Below are 18,787 nucleotides of genomic sequence, written 5' to 3'. Positions count from 1 at the left end.
CCCCTGCCCTTGGTCCCATCGAATGTACCATGTTTGGACTCAATCTCATTGTGCAGTCAGACTTCCTCTCTGTCCCTGTATGTCCTGCAAACTGGACACTAGCTTGGAAGCCTGATTATATTTGGGCATGGATTTTGGGGAGAGAAAGTCTCGTAGGCAATGCCCTGAACTTCAGCTGCCTCACATCACATATAGGGAAAGTATGGTGTTTCTAAGAGCTGCCACTCAGGGTTGGCACGTCCCAGGCAATAGCTTTCTCAGCATGGCCACACATAGCCTCAGGCACCTTGAGCAGTGCCCGACCTGTGCAGCCAAACAGGACACCTCGGCACACTCCGTCAATGCTGTCGTCAGGCCCTGCACGACTGAGAATGTGGACAAACTGTCCCCGAGCATCTGAAGTTCATGCCTCTGCCAGTGGGACCTCCAGCAGAGGGTCAGGTGGCTCAGATGTGAGACTTGGTTACTTCTTGAAGGGAATCATCATGTGCCCAGGATCATTCTCCTACTTTTGCTTTGCTGTGGGAGTATTTTTACAGATTCTTCTAGAAGGGTATTTTGGTCTGAGGCAATTGTCTGTATGCTATGACTCAGACCCTATAGTCCTGTCATCTTGCAGGAGACACTGTTGAGGGGATGCCTTCGACATGCAGGGGCTGGGCTGCTGCTGGGGGTGGGCACAGCATGGGGGCACAGGAATGCTGCCAGGTGTGTGTTCTGTTTGTGAACATAGGTCTGCTAGGAGTTCAGAAAGGCTCCCCCACCCCAGGTGGTGAAGGTGTTTACTGAGTTTGGCCCAGAAGCCTGGCTTGGACTCTGCGGGAAGGGCCCTGCCTGCCAGATAAACAGGAGAGGGAGGCAGCAGCAGAGGTCCTAATCAGCGGCCCCATTCGCCTTTCTTCCTTCTCCCACCTCCACCCCACAAGATGACTCAGCCACCCTGTCAGCCCCCTGCAGCTCTGAGTCATGGTCGGCTGGTTATCTGCTCCATAGAGCATCTTCACAGACCCCACAGCTGCTGCCCCACCCTTGGCCTGGCCTGACTGCAGCCCCTGATAGTTGTCAGAGCTAACACGGGGCGTGGAGGGTGTTTGGGGACAGGGATGGCCTGGAGCCTGCTGGCCTCACCTGTGAACCATGGTCATTTCTACAGGGGAGCATCTTAACCTTGAGGACAGAAGGTGCCCAGTGGACAATTAGCCTAGTGCTTCTGTTTATTACACTGTGTTTCTCTGTTGTAATCAGGGCTGAGTGACTGAATTCTCACTTAGCCAGTCCTGTCCACCAGCAGCCAGCAGCACACTGGTGACCACAAACACTCCAGGGTCTGAGTAGGCCCTGTTCTGAGCCTTGACATGTCTGACTAATTGGTGAGGGAGTGCCACCATTATCCTTTCTCCAATGGGAGCCTGTGACCCAGGGTCACATAGCAGGTGGACAGAGGGCTCTGTCCCTTCTGCTGAGCCAGGTGGGCTGCCCCTCCAGGCCCAGAGTAGTTGCCTGATCTGTGCCCTGCCTTCCTGGGTGGCCCTGGTGTGTGGCCTTGCAGCATGGCAGCCTTTCTCTCGTTAAAAATGCCTGGTCCACCACCCCCACCCTCGGGACTCCATGGAGCCATCTCCGTGCCGCCATCCAGGCAGCGTCCCCAAGAGGATGCTGAGTGAACTGGTGTTTCTGTGGACCGGCCCTATAGGGAACACAAGAAGCTGGGGACAGCAGTGGCACCTGGAGAGGGGCTGGGGAAGGAGTGGGGGGACCTCTTTTCTGGCTGGGGTGTTTGCTGTGTGTGTGCCACCTGAGCACGTGTGCCCATCTGAGCCGCGTATGGCCTCTCCCGCAGGCCAACGCGGACCCATCAGTGATCAGCTGCCTGCACACCCTTTCCCGTCGCATTGCCACTGTGCTGCAGCACGAGGAGCGCCGCTGCCAGTACCTGACGCGGGAGGCAAAGCTGATCCTGGCGCTGCAGGATGAGGTGTCTGCGGTGGCGGATGGTGAGTTCGGTGGGGCCTTCCACCAGACACCTCAGAGCAGGCAGCATATCCAGGCAGAGGTGGAAACTGAGGCACTCAGGTTTCGTGGGCTTCACCCTGAGCTGAGCCCGTCTTGGGTGCAGAGGAATATCCCTGGGTGCACAACTGTAGGCCCACCTTCCTGAACTCATGTGCTGACATTGATTCCCTGCTGGAAACGTCCTCCTGCATGATGTCTGCCTGATGTCTCCTGATGCAGGCGAGGCACTGCCGGCTGGGCCTGTGCCATGGCCGTGCTTCCCTGGGTAGAGGACATGTGCAGGGGCCAGCGGGAATATGGAGCTGGCAGGGTGGGCGCTTGCTTGTTCTTTGCTGTTAACTAACTTGAAGGAAGACCTAATGGAGTTATCAGCTGGCAAACTATTAAAAATAATTTTCGCTGCTAGATCACCATGTGGCTTGGGACATACCATCAACATTTCAAAGCACAGGGAGGCACCTCCCTGTAACATACCTCCACCTCCATCTTCTTAGGTCAGCACCTCTCTAACAGAGGAGAAACTGGGAACACAGTTGGAGGTAAACCCAGTCTGATCTTAGCAATAAGTAAAAGCAGTGATTGCCATACAGGAGCTGCCCCACTCAGCTGCATTTTCAATAAAAATTCACTTTCTGTGTTTGGCAGTTTGCTGTCAAAATGTGTAATATGTTTCTGTTTTGGCCAGTTATGCACTAATTAATAACAATCTAGAAGTTTTTATTTTTTTATAAAACATTTTCTTTAGAGTCTGCCTGTGACTTTATCACAGGAAATGAAAAAAATTCAATTTAGTATATATATTTTTGGTTAGACATTTATGAAAAAGGATTAATAAGAGACTTTCAGTCATAAAAATAAATGACGTGGGGCCGTTCGAGTGGCTCAGTTGGTTAAGAGCTTGCTCAAAAGTGCGAGCTCTGAGCAACAGCAGTTCGATGCCTGACCTGAGCTGAGCTGCCGCTGAGCTGCCAACAGGTGGCAGGATGGCTCAGCTAAAAAAAAGAGAAAGAAAAAAGAAAGAAAGAAAGAAAGAAAGAAAGAAGGAAGGAAGGAAGGAAGGAAGGAAGGAAGGAAGGAAGGAAGGAGGGAAAGGGAAAGGGAAAGGGAAAGGGAAAGGGAAGGAAGGAAGGAAGGAAGGAAGAAAAAGGAAGAAAAAGAAAGAAAAAGAAAGAAAGAAAGGAAAGAAAGAAAGAAAGAAAGAAAGAGAAAGAAAAGAAAAGAAAGAAAGAAAGAAAGTGATCGGAAACATATAGGGGAAAGTGGGAAGAGCATGGTCGTACATGGCCCCTGAGGTAACAGATGGCACCGTGGTCTGAGGTAGAAGCCTTTGGGGGCAGCCAGTGGAGCGGTTTGTTCCTGAGACGTCTGTTACTGCCGGTTAGGTGGGGCCAGTGGGGAAGTTTAAATACAAATATTTCATATAAAGACAGTTGAACGGATCAGCCTAAGTCTAATTTTAATTCAGCTGGATGCAAAAAATATTATAAAAAGCAATGGGGGAGTGTCTTGATGTCTGGTTTAAAGTTACTTAAAATTCTTTTTCAAGTTAAAGTTGTTTTTAAAGCTATTTTCTATTCCAGCCTGGGCACGTTTCCTTGCTCGGGAGGCTCTAAATCCTTCTGTGTTGTGATTCTTGCAGCAAACGATGGCCCTCAGTCCCCGTTCCATCACATCCTGCCCAAGTGCAAGTTGGCCAGGGACCTCAAGGAAGCTTATGACAGGTAAGACAGACAGGTGGGTGGCACGTGCTCCGGCCACCTCCTTCTCATGGGCCTGTTTGCCTGAGCAGTGTCTGAAGAGGGTACTCTGTCTGCTGGGTGCTGGTCTCCTGTTGTGCTGCCGAGATGGGGGTGACATAGGATAGGCAGTACCAGCCCCTTTGCTGAGTGGTGTGTGTCCAGCTGGCACAGCCACCTGCAGACTTCTCTTAAACCAGAAAATGAACCTGAAGTTCCGCATGAGAGCCCGAAAGTGCATTTGTTCTCAAATGCAAGGTGACATTTTACTGAGCATGACACAGCCACATTCTGCGTCCTTCTTCGTTAGATAGATGTCACTGTCCCCACTTCACCCATGAGGAAATCGAGGCTCAGAGGATGAAGCTGGGGTTGGCTGTGTTCTTCCCTGCTCTGGGGGACTTGGGGGTTTGGGACACTAAGGCTGCAGGCATTGGGAACAGAGGAAACCTCACAGTTGTTCTGGTATATTTGTGACTCGGCAGCTACTCTGAAATGTGGACAAGAAAAGAACTTATTTTTAAAGGGTGTCCTGTGGCTTGGACCAACACACCCTGGCCCTGGGTCTGCAGGTGCTATGGGGGGTGTGGAGTGGGGGTTTGGTGAGGCAAGTACCCAGGTGACAGCCACCTGGCAGTTTTGCCTTTCCTTCTCTGCACCTGACTCATTGGTTCACAGGGGCCCTCCCTTACAGCTGAGGCTGCCACGCTGCACCAGGCATGTTGCCAGGCAGGCGGCCCCAGTGCCATCCTGTCCCATCGCCCCTTCCGCCTTCTCCTCCCTCCCTCCTTCCCTCCCTCCCTTACTTTCCCACTTTCTCCTTTGCACATTCTGCAGCTCGGTGCTCCCTCCTGGCCCTCTCAGGGCTTCACTCCATCCCGGTGGACCCTGCTCCCCGCTGGAGATGGACTCTTAAGATCTTTGGCCAGTGACCCCATGTGTCATCTAAGCCCAGAGATGATCGTTTGTTCAGGATCCTTTCCTCTTCTGTGTTAATTTTTTTCTGATTTCACCAACAATATGTGTTCATTATAGACATTTAGGAAATATGGAAGAGGTAAAGGGGGTCAACTATATGGTGATGGAATGAGAACTGACTGAGTGGTGAGCACACAATGTGATATATAGATGATGTATTACAGAAATGCACACTTGAGACCTATGTAACTTTACTAACCATTGTCACCCCAATAAATTTAATTTAAAAAAAGTATAAAGAAAATAAAAGTCATCTATTATCCCATACCCAGTAATAATCACTATGAACGTTTTGGTAATTTTTGTTCTTTTTTTTTTTTTTACTTGAGTTTTTGAAAAGGGCACATCTCTACAAGTCCCATCCGGGTGGCAGGATGCATTTCAGCCGGGAGCCACGTGGCACGTGTCCTCCCTCACAGATGGGTTTGAGGTGCCTCCAGGCAGGCACTGACCCCCTTCTTCTCTCTACACAGCAGCACCCCGTTAGCCTGCTGCCCTCTTACTTTGACAGTGTAGCTTAGACTTCCATCTGTCCTAGTAAATAAGACTTTGTAATTCTCTCTTTTTTTGCTTCATCGTTAGCCATTCCCCTCCCTCAGACATTTAGTTGGTTCCACCTTTTGCTGCTCTGAGACATAGGGCTCAGCCACAGGCTTGTGTTATTTTGCACGCGTGCCCCCAGATCCAGAACATAAATTCCTCCAAGTGGGATTGCTAGGCCGAATAGGTGAAATGCATTCCCCTCGATCTGTAGCCCCATGAGCAGCACGTGAGCTGCCTGCCCACCCAGGGTCCTGGTGAGCCTCTGGTTTGTAGTCAATAGGACGGGCAGAGCATGGTGTCTCTCACAGCTTCATCTGAATGCAGTTACGCAGGTCTTCACGTGTTGGAACCACCACTGTTTTTCTTTTTTCTGTGAGCTCTCTACACAGATCCCTTGCTTGTTTTTCTGTTGGGATGTGTAGGTGCCTTTATAGAGCAGGGAGAGTTGTCCTCTGTGAGATGCGTGGCCATTAATGTTTCCTTTGTCTGTATTTTGGTGGCCTCTGCGTGTTAGAGGGCAGCTGGAAACAGCCCTTCCCAGAGCGATGGTTTGGGTTTCTGGTCCCTCCTGCTCTGGAGAACTTGACCCAGGATGAGACTTTTGGTCTTGTCGTCCTTTCTTGTCTTTCTGTCCCATGTGATCACAGTGAGGTTTTCTCTGCAGTAAGAGAATTTCTGCCCTCGGGTCTTGGGTTGGCTGGTGTCAGACAGACATTTCTTCCTTGGAAACTGCTGCCTTACTCTGGGAATTTGCGTGTCTCAACTCGGATTAGACTACAGCGCAATTCAGGCTAACCTGGAATTAAAATAAAAAGCAAGCCAGAAAGGACTTTATATTCCTCAAAAAAGAATGTGATGTCTCATGTTTGAACTGCACTGGAAAGCTGGCAGATGAGACCCTGGATCCTGACTGCTATTTGCATGATGTGCTGGGCCCGTTGCAGCTCAGAGCTAGAGGCGGCCAGAGCCCCCTAGTGGGCGTCAGTTTCAAGGAGGACACGAATCAGAGTTTGGGGCAAAAATAGCCCCCTGGGTCCACTGCCCAGCGCTTAGCTTCCTTCTTCTCACCCAGGAGTCCTGGTGGGTTAGTGCGTAGAATGGAATTTCCTCAGGACTGAACCCTCACCCGACCCTGACCAGTCCTGGTCCTGGGGCTGCCCCAGGGAAGCCAGGAGTCATTATGTCCTTCCATTATGTCCCAGCCTAGCAACCACCCATGAGCCTCCCTGGCCTGTGGCCTGTGGCCTTTCCCTTGACCTTATCCCACCAGGTCCATGCTGGCCTCGAGGGTCTGGCCTAGCTCCCGCTCATGGAGCTAAGAAAGGGAGACTGAGTTTCCATTAGTGATCAGGCAGCGTGGAAAACAGAGGGTGCCTTCCTGACATATCCTTGGGAAAGGTTTTCTCAGAGCAGAAATGAGAGACAGGAAGCTGTGAGACTTAGTGACGATGGTGATTGGGATGGGACTTTTCAAAGGAATTGTTCTGGATTTCGTGTTTTGATTCAAATCCGGAGCTGCGGTGTAGCTGAGTGGCCTGGTTGCCCCGTGCCCCAGGACCTGAGTGTCTGTGGACATAGGCTGGCAGTGTGAGTCCCCCCAGGAAGCCACCCCGACTGTTCTGCCACCTGTGTCTCCCTGTGGAGCTTGGTGACCTCAGTGACAGCGTCCCACTCATTTGTGGGACCTGTGGGTTGTGTCTCCTATGAGGCCCTTTCCCGTAACGGCCCTTGTGCTTGGCGCGTGGAGAAGCACAGCTCGTCTCCTAGAGGCGGAAAGGAAGAGTACGTAGGAGTCATGTCGAGTGGTTTCCGTGGGGTTTGAAGACGTGTTTGGTGGCTGGTTCTCTGTAGTTCTCGGGGCCTGTGGTGGGCCTGGGGGCGCTGCCCAGGGCCTGGCTGGGCCGGTGGTGGTGGGTGCACTGAGGGCCTGACACCTATTCCCACTGCCTCACACCGCTGCCTGTCCAGAGCAGAGATGGGTTTATAGACGCCTCTACCAGTATCCTGGGAGTGGGAGTTTCTGTCCCTATTTTCCTAAAATGTACCTACTTATAAATTTCAAGGTGGGGCCTTTGGAGCTCACCCGGACCTCTTAGATTGGGTACAGTGTCACATGCATGTAGTGGGAAGCCTGGCTGTGTGTGGGACCAAAGGCACCAGTGGGTGCACGGCCTGCTTCGCACGTCTCTGGCCTGGGGCAGGAAGAAGGCCGACCCAGGGACGTGTCAGTTATTGGTAATTAGCGAAAGGTTAGGAACTGAAGTTCTTTCTCAGATGCTGAGGTCTGAGGGTAGTGGAACAGGCTCATGCACACTTCATCTGGGATGTGAAAGATAAGAGGTGCTTCGGGCCCATGTGGCCTCATGCACAGTCATCGCCTCAGGACTGGGGCTCAGCTGGAGTGCGTATCTTGCGTCACAGACAGGGCTGGGCTCTCCCTTCTGCCCCAGAGTGTGTGAGCGGCTGGATAAGCCTCATGCGGGGGCAACATTTTTCCTCCAGTGTTTCCAGACCAAACCATTAACTGCCCTGCAAAGAGCAGTAAAGCTTAGCAGGAACCTTTTAGGGCCCAAACCCCTGCTCTGCTAGTCATGTCTTAAAACTGTGCTTTACAACCAGACACAAACCTTTCTCTTCCTCCCCTGGACAGACTTACTTCAGGGAGGCTCCTGGCTTGCCTCTTGCCATGGCAGGGTTAACGGCTTCTCGGAGAGCTTGAGGGCCATCCCCTCTCCTCCTGACTTGTTCCAGGGATCCTGGGGTCTGCAGCTGGCCCTGTAGGGTGCTGCTGGGGGCGGCACTCAGGGGCTCCACAGCCTCTCTGCAAAGTGCCCCAGGGGAGAGGGCTACTGGCAGGTGAGCAGGTGCTTGGAGAAGTGAAGTAAAATCCACATCGAAACCAGGAAATCAATGCGGGTGTCCCCCCACCCAGAGAAGAGGACCTCATGCCACTGGGCACCAGACGGTGTGTCCAGGGCCCCGGGGACGGCTGACATGCAGAGATGCTCTGTGGGCCTAGTTTGTTTCCTTCGCACACAAATCAGGCACCTGCTGTTGTCTCTCCATGAGGCCCGTCCTAAGCCCCCTCCGTCCCCCACATGCTCACCCCTGCACCCTCCTCTACTTGTCCTGCTCTGGCTTCTTACATTCCATCCAGTTTGCTTTCCCAACACCCGAGTGGGAGCCCCTCAAGTGCAGGGCTGTATGTTGCACCCCAAGAGTGTGGACCAGTGCTTGGCGCCTCAGCATGTCAGGTGGTTGGTGACTTGCAAGTGGCATCGCTGGGCTCCTGGGTGTGAAATGATAGAATCCCTGTTTAATCCCGATTCTGTGGGCCCGAGCAGCTACTTGGAGCCATGTGCTAAAGAGCACAACTCAGAAGTAGAAAGACCTTTGTTTTAACTCAACCAGCCTTTCCGACCAGGTAAAAAGTGAAGCAGAGGAGGAGCCTGGTCAATTCACTCTCCCTGCAGCCCCTGGTTTTCTGTGTTCCTCTCTTCCCTTTCATATGTGGATACTGGGAGCATAAATACTGGTCAATCGAGTGGAGCGACTAACTGGGTCCCCTGGGCAACTCCCTCATGGTGCGACCTTTGGTTCCATAAGAGGCTGGGCTGTTTCTCAGGGTTTGATGTGAGCTGTCCAGCCCTTGGCAGAAACCTTGGGCCACGGAGGGGTGAGGCTATAGGAGCCTCCATCTGCTCAGAGGTACTTGCTTAGTTAGCATCGGTTCTGGAAGAAGCCAAGCGTGGGGTCTTCCTCTGGGACCTTGGGGAAGGACCCTGCGTCTCTTCCCCAAATCGTAACACTCGGCAGACCTGCTCGTGGGTTTCACCCTGCAGGACTGTGGCTTTGGCAGTGACCAAACCTTTGCCTTCCAAGTGCAGCCACAGCTTCCCCGTCCCCTGCAGCCAGGGTGGTTCTGACCGTGGCTGAGGCCCTGGGAGAGCGTGTGGGTGTCCTGATTTCCCAGGCATGGCCCACTGAGGGTGTCTGGGAGCCATGGGGCAGTTTGCAGTGAGCAGATGGTTGGTGTTGGCAGAAACCCCAGGGGTAGCTGAGGTCACAGATGTGCTCTGTGTTCTTCCCACTGTCTTCTGTTCCATTGCTCATTCCCTGCTTAGGAGAATCAAGACTTATTTTTGTATTTGAAAGTGCTGACCACAGATCCTGCCAGTCCTCTGGCGGATGTGTGGGGAGAAGCTTGGGGGCCATTGGTCTGCTGCTTGAGGCTTCAGGGGAGACTGAGGAAAGCCTGTGGGTACGGGGAGTGAGGGCCTTAGGTCTGCCTCCCAACACCGTGCTCTGTGTGTCCCCAAGAGAGGTCTGAGACCTGGGTGAGTAAGGCAGCCGCTCCCCACAAGCCTTCCCAGGCCGCTGCCCCGCCCCACACTCAGCCGGATGTGGGCGTCCTGGCCGTCCAGCTAACTGGAAATAGCATAGCAGGGTTGGAATGTGATGGGAAGAGTGCTGCTTGGCCCTGCTGGGTCAGGGAGGCCAGGCCTTCACAGGGGGCGCAGGTCCCCCTCGTTCACCTGCTGGGGCACAGTGAGGAGCAACGTGGGGCTTTGCCCAGCTGTGCTCTCCTCTGTGCCAAACACCAAGGGCTGCCAGCTCTCAGCTCAGGGCTGTGCAGCCAGGCCGCTGGGCGGAGGCTGGGCTGGCCTTTCTGTCGGGGGGGGTTTCAGAAACGCCTGCTGGAGACAACCCCTTGTGTGTGGTTCCCCGGTGCAGGGAGTCCTGGGCCATAGGACAGGGGCTTCCCAAGAGAGTCCACCCAGAGCAGAAAGCACGTTCCTCGGGCCCCTTTCTTTCCTTCATTTGTGAAATATTTCTCAGCGCCGCAAGACTCCCACATGTAACCATCCATACTGTGAGCAGTGAACGAAACACAGGACCCCACCTCAGGACTGAATTCTGGCCGAGGAAACAGCAGTACCCAGCAGACAAGTGGGTGCGTCCTGTGGTCAGGTGCTTAGGACACGTGTGAACAGTGAATGATGAAACCACCAGTGGGGCCAGGGCGGGGTCAGGGTTCACCTCACTGAGCAGGTGGCACTTGAGCTGAGAGCTGAAGGCAGGAAGGAGCCACAGGGCCCCGGGCAGGAGAGCTCGTGGTGAAGGGCGAAGTGCGACGGCCTTGAGGACGGCAGGGCTGCTGGTGTAGCTGACCCACCCAGGGAGGAAACACGGGCAGAGAAACGCGGGGCTGCTGGCATTTTGGGGGCTTGGCTGGGACTGCCGAGGTGGGAGCCGTGTGGTCTGAGTAAGAAGGGCGGACAGCGGGGGCCGGGAGTGAGCAGGTCTGGAGTTTGTAGATCTCTGCAGGCGGCGCGGACAGGATTTGCTGATAGTTTGAGGTGGGATGTGAGAGAAGCGAGGGGTCAGGGGCAGAGTTGCCATGTTGGGCCTGAGAACCAAACTGCCATCCCTGCGGCTGGTTGGGACGTCGCCGTAGTGTACCTGGGCGCTGCTGGCACTTGCTCTGTGCTCCTCCCCGACAGGCCATCCTGAGGGGCTGAGCACCCCCCTTCCTCCCCTGCCTACTTCTCCTGCGCTGCCTGGCTGCCCGCCTGTGACGGTCCCGTCCTCAGTTGTGCAGGAGTAGGCCTTAGGTGCATCGAGCCTCCGGGACAGAGCTAGAAGAGGGTTCCCTCGAGCCCTCGTACTCTGGTTGGACTACACAGCCAAGGGCTAGCCAGAAATACCATGCCTCTGTGTGTGTGTGTTTTCCTCACCCATTTTCTTCTCTTCAACATACTGAGGTCTCCACTTGCAGCTTCCTCCGACCTGCAGGGGCAGGGTACTGGGAAGAGGTACCCTCGGGCAGGGCTTTGTACAATCTGTGTGCATGGGTACAAGTTGCCATGCAAATGGGCAGTGGCCTCCACAGTAATGGTTTCCGCTCTCTGCAGCTTGTGCACGTCTGGTGTTGTGCGGCTGCACATCAACAGCTGGCTGGAGGTGAGCTTCTGCTTGCCCCACAAGATCCACTACGCCACTGCGAGCCTCATCCCCCCTGAAGCCATCGAGCGCAGCCTGAAGGCCATCCGGTGAGTGGGGCCCCATGTGCGCTCCCTGCAAGGCCCTTTCTCTTTAGCTTCTGCCCGAGGTTTAGCTCGTGACTTTGCTCCAGACATTGTCCTTTCCTCTTCCTGCCACAGAAATTGGCAGATAGGGCTCTCCTGTTTATAGAAGTGAAAACACATGTTTTTGTGTCTGGTTTTGCACAGAAATGACCAGCCCTGGGTTTCCTCTGGGCCGTTGGGACACCCCCTGGATGAGTTGTGCTGAGGTCCTCGCCTCAGGCCTGGGCACTGTGAGGCCGAGCATCCTGGGGAGAAGCCACACCACTGGGGGGTGTTGTCTTCAGTGTGTTGCTCACCGGCTCCCCTGCATTTGAATCTGAACTTGCAAGATCTGTTTCTCAATGTAACTGATTTCCTGCAAGGAAAGAGCTGAGCTCAGTCTCTCCTCCACTCACCTCCCAATCAAGTCCCCAGTTTCCTTAAATATTTTTTAATTAAAAAAAGAAATCTGGGCACATTCCAGAAAATTTGAAGAGGTCAGAAAGCAAAGCACTGCCTCGCCCTTTTTTCCCTCCCCCCATCTGTGCTCCAAGTCCACATCTTTCCTTCTCAGCTTCGTGCTTATTTTTATGTAGTTCTATTCATAGTCTCAGTGGCGGTTTTGCTTTTCCCATATCTGGAATTCTCTCCTTAGGAAAGATTCATTCATTTCTTTTTGGGCCAATCAACAAACATTGGCTGGGCAGTCAGAGAGGTGGGAGATGGAGTAGGGTTGTCAGGCCTGTCTCAGGTTTGTTCTTATTTGTTTTTTCCTGAGAGTGACTGTCATCCTTGCAGATGTTTAAAGGTCCCTGGACACACCACTGTCCTCATCTCTAGTTCCCCCTGTGGTCTTTCCTCTCTGAGGTCCCGGCCTGTGGGCCCAGCCATACCTTTGTATCTGGGTGCACACCTGGTGCTGGGGACTTGTGGCCGGCAAGTCCCCTGACCTGGCTCTGCTCTGCAGCCCGTACCATGCCTTGCTGCTGCTCAGTGATGAGAAGTCCCTGCTGGCCGAGCTCCCGCTGGACTGTTCCCCCGCCCTGGTGCGCGTCATCAAGACCACGTCCGCTGTCAAGAACCTGCAGCAGCTGGCCCAAGACGCGGACCTGGCTTTGCTGCAGGTAGTGCCCTGGGGGCCCAGCGACCCATTCAGGATGCGGAAGGGTGGGCGGGAGGGGGCGCTGGGCATCAGGAAAGCAGGCCACCCCTGTCCCGCTGAGATCTGGTGACAGGTGGCTCTGGGGTCGGTTTCTGAGTCCGGCCTGGCCTCAGGGCTGGCTTTGAACTCGCCTCGGGACTGACTTCCTCCTGTGTGTGGAGGGTGGTGAGGCTGCTGCAGTCATTGCTGGGTGGACAGGATGCCAGGGTGAGGTGGCTTGCAGGGCTGAAGTGGAGGCACACAGCGTGTGGCCGCATGAGAAAGCCGTACAGCCCGTTTTTGGTGATGCAGGAAGTGAGGGCAGGACACATGGACGTGGGCCTGCCCATCTGCAGAGCCAGGACCTGACTGGTGGCACTGATTACCCCTCTGTGTGTGGGTGAGTGTGTGGTCTGAGTGAGGTGCCATCCCCTGGCTGAGCTGTGTGCTTGTGGGCCACCCTTTCTGATTGGATGGAGGGTCCTGTCACCCTGGCTGTGGATCTTGCTGGAACCTGGGCAAGGGCAAGGGGGCGAGGACAAGCACAGGGAGAAATTGCAGGCCAGGGGCAGGGGTGCCTTCCGAGGGACAGCCTGAGGGGCTGAGAAGAGAACAGGACCCAGGTTCTGGTGACTGTGGGCACCATGTGGCCACCAGGGGGCATCCGGGCCTGGCCCAGGGAACTGTGGTTCCCGCAAAGGCCAGTTGGCGGCAGCTTTCTCAGCCTGGGCTGAGGAAAGAGCCAGGCGAGAGGCTGGTCCACCTGGGGACCTGAGAGGCATGTCAGGGGAGCGTGTTATCAAGGCCTGACTCTCAGGCCGTTTATCCCCAAAGCAGTCTTTTTGGATTCTGTCACCCAGAGTAAGCCTATCCCTCATCTGCACCCCATGACTTTCGTCCGCCCCCCATGAAAATGTTTGTTGGGTTCTGCTTTGGTGTTTCCCAGGCTCCTGGACTGGACTGGCCTAGTGAGGACCACTGCTCGCCTTCATGGCATCCACGAGACATAGAACCTTAAACATGCTCACTGTTCCGTGGGAGTTCGTTCTGACCAGTACCTGGAAGGGGCAGATACCTGTGTCTACAGCTCCCATGTCAAGCTTCGGAAGGGGCTGGCCCCTCTGTCCACAGGGAGTCTGTCTGGATGCCGTGCCTCCCCCTCGTCAGTGTCTTTGGACAAAGACAGAGCTCTGAGGGTGTCCACTTCGCCTCCCTGCCCCGGCCTCGCCTGCCATGGGGAGACTGTGGTGGTTTCCCGGCACACCCACTGCTCTGTGATTCTACAGGGGCTCCCTGGGGCCCAGCCCCGGGGGCGGGCCCACCAGCAGGTGGTGCAGCGGACACCCCGTGTCCGCACCCTGTGTGAATGTGACTGTCACCAGATGATTTTAGTTGTTATTTTTTCTTTTTTTTGTTTCATTCTTTAAAAAAGAAAAATTTTTTTTTGGTCTTTTTTATTGTTTCACCCAATGATTTAAAATCACTCATCTACAAGTAAACATTTGGGGTTTTTTTGGTCATGATTGAATTGATATGTTCTGTCTCATAAAAGTTTAAATAGCACACAAATTACAGACACAAAAAGAGAAAGTCCTCACAGTCCCATATTGCAGAGGTAACCCCTGTGGATTCCTCCAGGTTTTTCTCTATGTATAATACTAACATACTCCCTTGGAATCACAGGATGAGGATCCCACCTTACATCACTTGTGATTGGCTGAACGATGCCTATAGACCTCCACATCCCGGTCCCCCCTGGGACCTGTGAAGGCGACCTTGTGTGGGACTTGGCAGATGTGACTAAGGACCTTGAGATGGGGCAGTGGTCCTGGATTATCTGGGTGGGCCCAGTTGGGTCACAAGGGCCCCTGTAAGAGGGAGGCAGAGGGAGAGGAGGCGAGATGTGACCGTGACGTGGCCACACACCGAGGCATGGGCGGCCAGCGAGGCACACAGCACATCCTCCCCTAGAATCCTTGGAGAGCATCACCCTGCCAACATGTTGACTCCAGCCATGTGACACTGATTGCAGACTTGGTCTCCAAAATGGTGCTGTGGCTCCAGGAGAGGCAGGCGGTGGAGACCACTGGGTGAGGGTGGTGACAGAGATGAAGGGAAGTGGGCATGTCCTTGCTTTAGAGTGAATGTCAGTGGGACTTGGGATGAGAGAAAAGAGGGGCAGCAGTGGAGCCGAAATGTCCCGGGTTCGAGTTGGCACTGCCACTTGGAGGTCCCATGTGCCGAGAGGAGGTAGAGGTGTCCGTGGCAGTGTTGCCGGCCTTGCATGCACGTAGGGGTGACTTACCCCTCAGGGGCACTCAGGGATGGTGAAGAGGGGCAGCAGGCCCACCTGGGTGATGCCCACCTGCATGATGCCCACCTGCATGATGCCCACCTGGGTGATGCAGAATCAGACATGCGCAGTGCCTTTCTTTCCAAGAAGCCCTACAGGGCCCTGTTCTCAGGCCCGGCCTCCCCTCGTTAGTCTGGAAGGAATTCCTGGCATCTTAGCCTGTCTGTGACCCATCCTGATATCCAAGAGTACAGGAGAGAGGTCAGTGGGGGTTCTCGAGGAGGCTGGGACAGAGATGAGTGCGTGGGGTGGAGGGCATGTCCAATGACCCCACATCCATTGTCACGCGGAAACCCCTGCCCATGCTGGAACCCTGTGGGGGGTAGGGAGCTAGCCTCTGCCAGGATGGCCAGCCAAGCCCTTTGCTCAGCTGAGCTGAGCCCATGACCCTGGGCGCCCCACATGTCCCCTTGTTCAGTGCCAACCAGGAGAGCATAGGGCCCTCATGGGAGATGACGGTCCCAGACCACACAGGGAGCAGTGACAGAAAGACTCGTTGCTCTGAGCAGACAATGCTGAGTGTGCCGGCTGCGCCCGCACCTTGGGGGAAGCGGGGTTGTTGGGAGGAGCCCCAGTGGTCAGCCTCCAGGCACTGGTCTGCCAGCCCCCTCTCCCCACAGGTGTTCCAGCTCGCGGCTCACCTGGTGTACTGGGGCAAAGCCATCATCATCTACCCTTTGTGTGAGAACAACGTCTACATGCTGTCCCCCAACGCCAGCGTGTGTCTGTGAGTTCCCCTGGCTGCCGGAGGCGGGGCCCCTCGGAAAGGGTGTGGCTGGCAGGGCCCTCCAGGGGGCTCTCCTTGGGTCAGCCCGGCCTCTGCGTGCCCAGGTTTCAGTTCTGGCCTGGGCCAGCACCCACAGCCCTCCCTGAGCCTGTACTCCTCTGGCGCCTGCAGCCTCCAGGAAAGGCCTGTGAGTTCTGGACCGGGTGCCTGATGGGAGGTCAGGAGCCTAGGCCTTGATTTGGGGGCTCAGAGGGGCTCTGGGGCAGCCTGCGCCCATGACTTCTGCTGCCCTGGAGGGAAAGCAGTTCTGTCTTGTCGCACCCATCCTGGCCTGCCCACCGTGGGCTTGTGGCTAGGGCACGCATGCTATGCATATATCGGGGAGGTCGCTGAGCTCACGGACACGCTTGCCTCACCTGTCCCCAGGTACTCCGCGCTGGCTGAGCAGTTCTCCCACCAGTTCCCATCTCACGACCTGCCCTCCGTCCTGGCCAAGTTCTCCCTGCCCGTCTCCTTGTCAGAATTTAGGAATCCCCTCGCCCCCCCTGTGCAGGAGGTGAGTCACAGGAGCTCAGGGAGACTGGGTACTGCCTACCTGGAAACGCCCGCCCAGGGTCAGTTCCCCATCCAAGGGACCTCCGGGCTGCCGCATCCTTAGCTTTTGGGAGGACAGTGGGAGGGGCCTTGCTGTACACGTGGTCCATGCCTTACCAAAGTGACAAGAAGCTGGCTCACTGGTCAGGCCACCTGCACATGCTTGGCCAGCCCCCCAACCCTTGGGCAGCCCCATCCTTCCCACCTCCACCCCCGTGGAGCCTGCCCTGGCTGCAGTGGGTTGTTGTTAGGGTTAGAACTGTGTCAAGGGCCCCAGTCAGGAGAACACTAACCTTTCCTGGGAGGACAGAGCCACATGATGGCCCCTCTGGGCCTGGGTCCTACAGGTGGAGGACGCAGAGATAGCTCGCTTTCCCTGAGCCTTGGCCCTGCCCTCCTTTCCCTCCCCATCGTGGTCCAGGTGGTCCCTGGGTCCAGGCTCACCGGTCCCCAGAGTCTCATCTGAGAGGACCTGAAGAGGAGAGGCCCAGGATTGGCCCTACCCAGTGGGCCTGGGGCAAGCGTGGGCCCTCCAGGGAGGTGTGAGTGGTGGAATGAACGGGTGAGTTCTGTGTCTGGCAGGATGGGGCGAGTGTGGCCTGAACCCTCCTCTCTGAACACCTGGAGCTCCAGGCAGGGACCCAGGGAGCAGCCAGATGGGACAGGTGTCAGAGATGGGGTTGGGTGTTCTCAAGGCTTTGTCTAAAGTATTTGCTTTAATAAACACCAGATCTGTTAGGCAAAACCAGTCCTGAAAAGCAAACCCTTTCCTTTATCAAATTGTGAATGAGAAAGCGATCCCAGCTCCTCAGTTCATTTGGATGCTGAATGCGACAGAGCTCTAAATGCCGTCTTTCATGGAGGCTTTGGTTTCTAGGAACTGTGCCAGGTCATGCCAGCTGAATGAAAGACACACTTTGCATCCGTACCCTCCCCCTTCCCAGCGGAAACTTCCCGATGGTCTGGAAGGCGGGTGGATTTTCCAGGCCAGGCCTGAGGGGCCGCCTCGTGCCTGGTCAGGGGGCCTACATGGAGCTGGGTTTGGTTCTGCACAGGCTGGGTGAGGCTGCCTGCCCCTCATGCCTCCTGCTTCAGGCCCAGAATGTACGCTTCAGTGCTTATGAAGCCTCTTTGTTTTATTTCTTAATTTAATTTTAGTTTACAATCCTTTTCAATTTCATTTGGTTCGACCAGGTCATACACGCCCACGGTACACCCCTATTTCCATGCCTGGTTAGCCAGCCCCTCCCAGGAGGGGACCCCCAAATATGAGCAGGTGAACGTGTGTCTGAGAACAGGGGACACCCTCTGTATGCCTTTTCCTGCTCACCGGTGCTGGAGCTCCGCCCACACAGGGCTTCTCACTGCTCCTAGTCAGGTGCCCGGTGGGAGAAGGGTGGGTGCCATGCCCTGGGGACTGCACAGCCCAGCAGGGGTCCCTGTCCTGGGCAAGCTTTCAGGGTGACCTTAGGAGAGGACTTTTGCTCTCAGGACAGCTACCCACAGCCTGTCTCTGAATAGTGTCCAAGCCACAAGGAGGGGATGCCACAGGCCCAGCTCTGTGTGGTGCTGGGGCCCGAGGGGCACGGCCCAGTGGTTGGGGGAAGCGAGACAGAGCAGTGGCGGCTCAGAGTCCGGAGGGCACAGGGGCCTCTGTGTCACAAGTCCTGCTCCTCAACTCTGGGAAGAAAAGGCCAGACGCTAGGGCAGCCCATGTGTGTGGTGGGAGGAGGTGCAGGGGGGGCCCTGGCCCCGCTGCCTTCCTGGGGAGAGGGGGGCAGTCAGGCTCACAGAGTCAGCCAGCAGCTAAGAGCTCCTTCCTGAAGTGGGAGCCTTCCTGCCCCAGGTCAGCCCCATGGCTCATACACCCCTGATCTTGTGAGGGTTGTGTCTTAGGCCCTGGCTCCCCGATCCTCTCAGGAAGGGAACGGGTTGGGGGGTGGCCTCTTCCCGCCCCAGGCCTCACGCTACGTGTCCTGCAGACCCAGCTCATCCAGATGGTGGTGTGGATGCTGCAACATCGGCTCCTGGTCCAGCTGCACACCTACGTGTGCCTGATGGCCTCACCCAGTGAGGACGAGCCCCGGCCGCGCGAGGACGAGGTCCCCTTCACTGCCAGGGTCGGCGGCCGCAGCCTCAGCACGCCCAATGCCCTCAGCTTCGGCTCCCCAAGTAAGAGCCCTCTGCCCGGGGCATCTGTCTGGGGCGGGGGGGAGGCTGAGCACCTGGGGGACACTTGGGGGTGGTGGCCAGGAGGTCCGACAAGGGCCCTGCAGGGAACGACCGAGGCACCTTCACACGGCCACACGCACACACACCCCTGACCCTCATGTGGGCAGTGGGGCCCTCATGCAAGGCAGCCTCCCTTGAAGGAGGCCAGGAGACCACCCCCATCTCCTTGCGCTTCTGGGGCTCTGAGGAGGGGCCTGCCCTGTTACCCCCACCTGGGAGTAGAGCGGATTTCTTAGCCTCACGGGAAGACAGCTAAAACCTCTGTGCCCTGGGCAATGAGGATACTATCATAGTCCCTTCTTGAAAGAGCCACTGTGGCCACAGCGTGCCCCCAAAGGCAGCAACCCATTGCCAAGCCCCGGGTCCCTGGGCTTGGGGAAGAAGGGGGGCTGGAAGGCTTTG

The 18,787-nt window shown here is 55.7% G+C and overlaps 1 protein-coding gene across 7 annotated transcripts in view; it reads left to right on the top strand.

The window, feature by feature from the left end:
- NPRL3 (NPR3 like, GATOR1 complex subunit) overlaps positions 1–18,787 on the top strand; it is a 37,983-nt gene that overhangs the window by 16,978 nt on the left and 2,218 nt on the right. For 5 of the 7 annotated variants that reach the window (XM_019648786.1, XM_019648787.1, XM_019648785.1 and 2 more), the window contains 7 exons: positions 1,841–1,994; positions 3,653–3,734; positions 11,186–11,323; positions 12,306–12,462; positions 15,453–15,559; positions 15,986–16,115; positions 18,136–18,325. In XM_019648786.1, the coding sequence (XP_019504331.1) occupies positions 1,841–1,994; positions 3,653–3,734; positions 11,186–11,323; positions 12,306–12,462; positions 15,453–15,559; positions 15,986–16,115; positions 18,136–18,325 (958 nt within the window). The remainder of the gene's footprint in view (positions 1–1,840; positions 1,995–3,652; positions 3,735–11,185; positions 11,324–12,305; positions 12,463–15,452; positions 15,560–15,985; positions 16,116–18,135; positions 18,326–18,787) is intronic. The other 2 variants (XM_019648790.1, XM_019648791.1) reach the window with 1 other exon arrangement.

Source organism: Hipposideros armiger, unplaced genomic scaffold (assembly GCF_001890085.2).
Source record: "Hipposideros armiger isolate ML-2016 unplaced genomic scaffold, ASM189008v1 scaffold_126, whole genome shotgun sequence".
NCBI lineage: Eukaryota > Metazoa > Chordata > Mammalia > Chiroptera > Hipposideridae > Hipposideros > Hipposideros armiger.
Note: the sequence above shows the minus strand (reverse complement) of the source record. Positions and strands in the feature narration are given on the sequence as shown.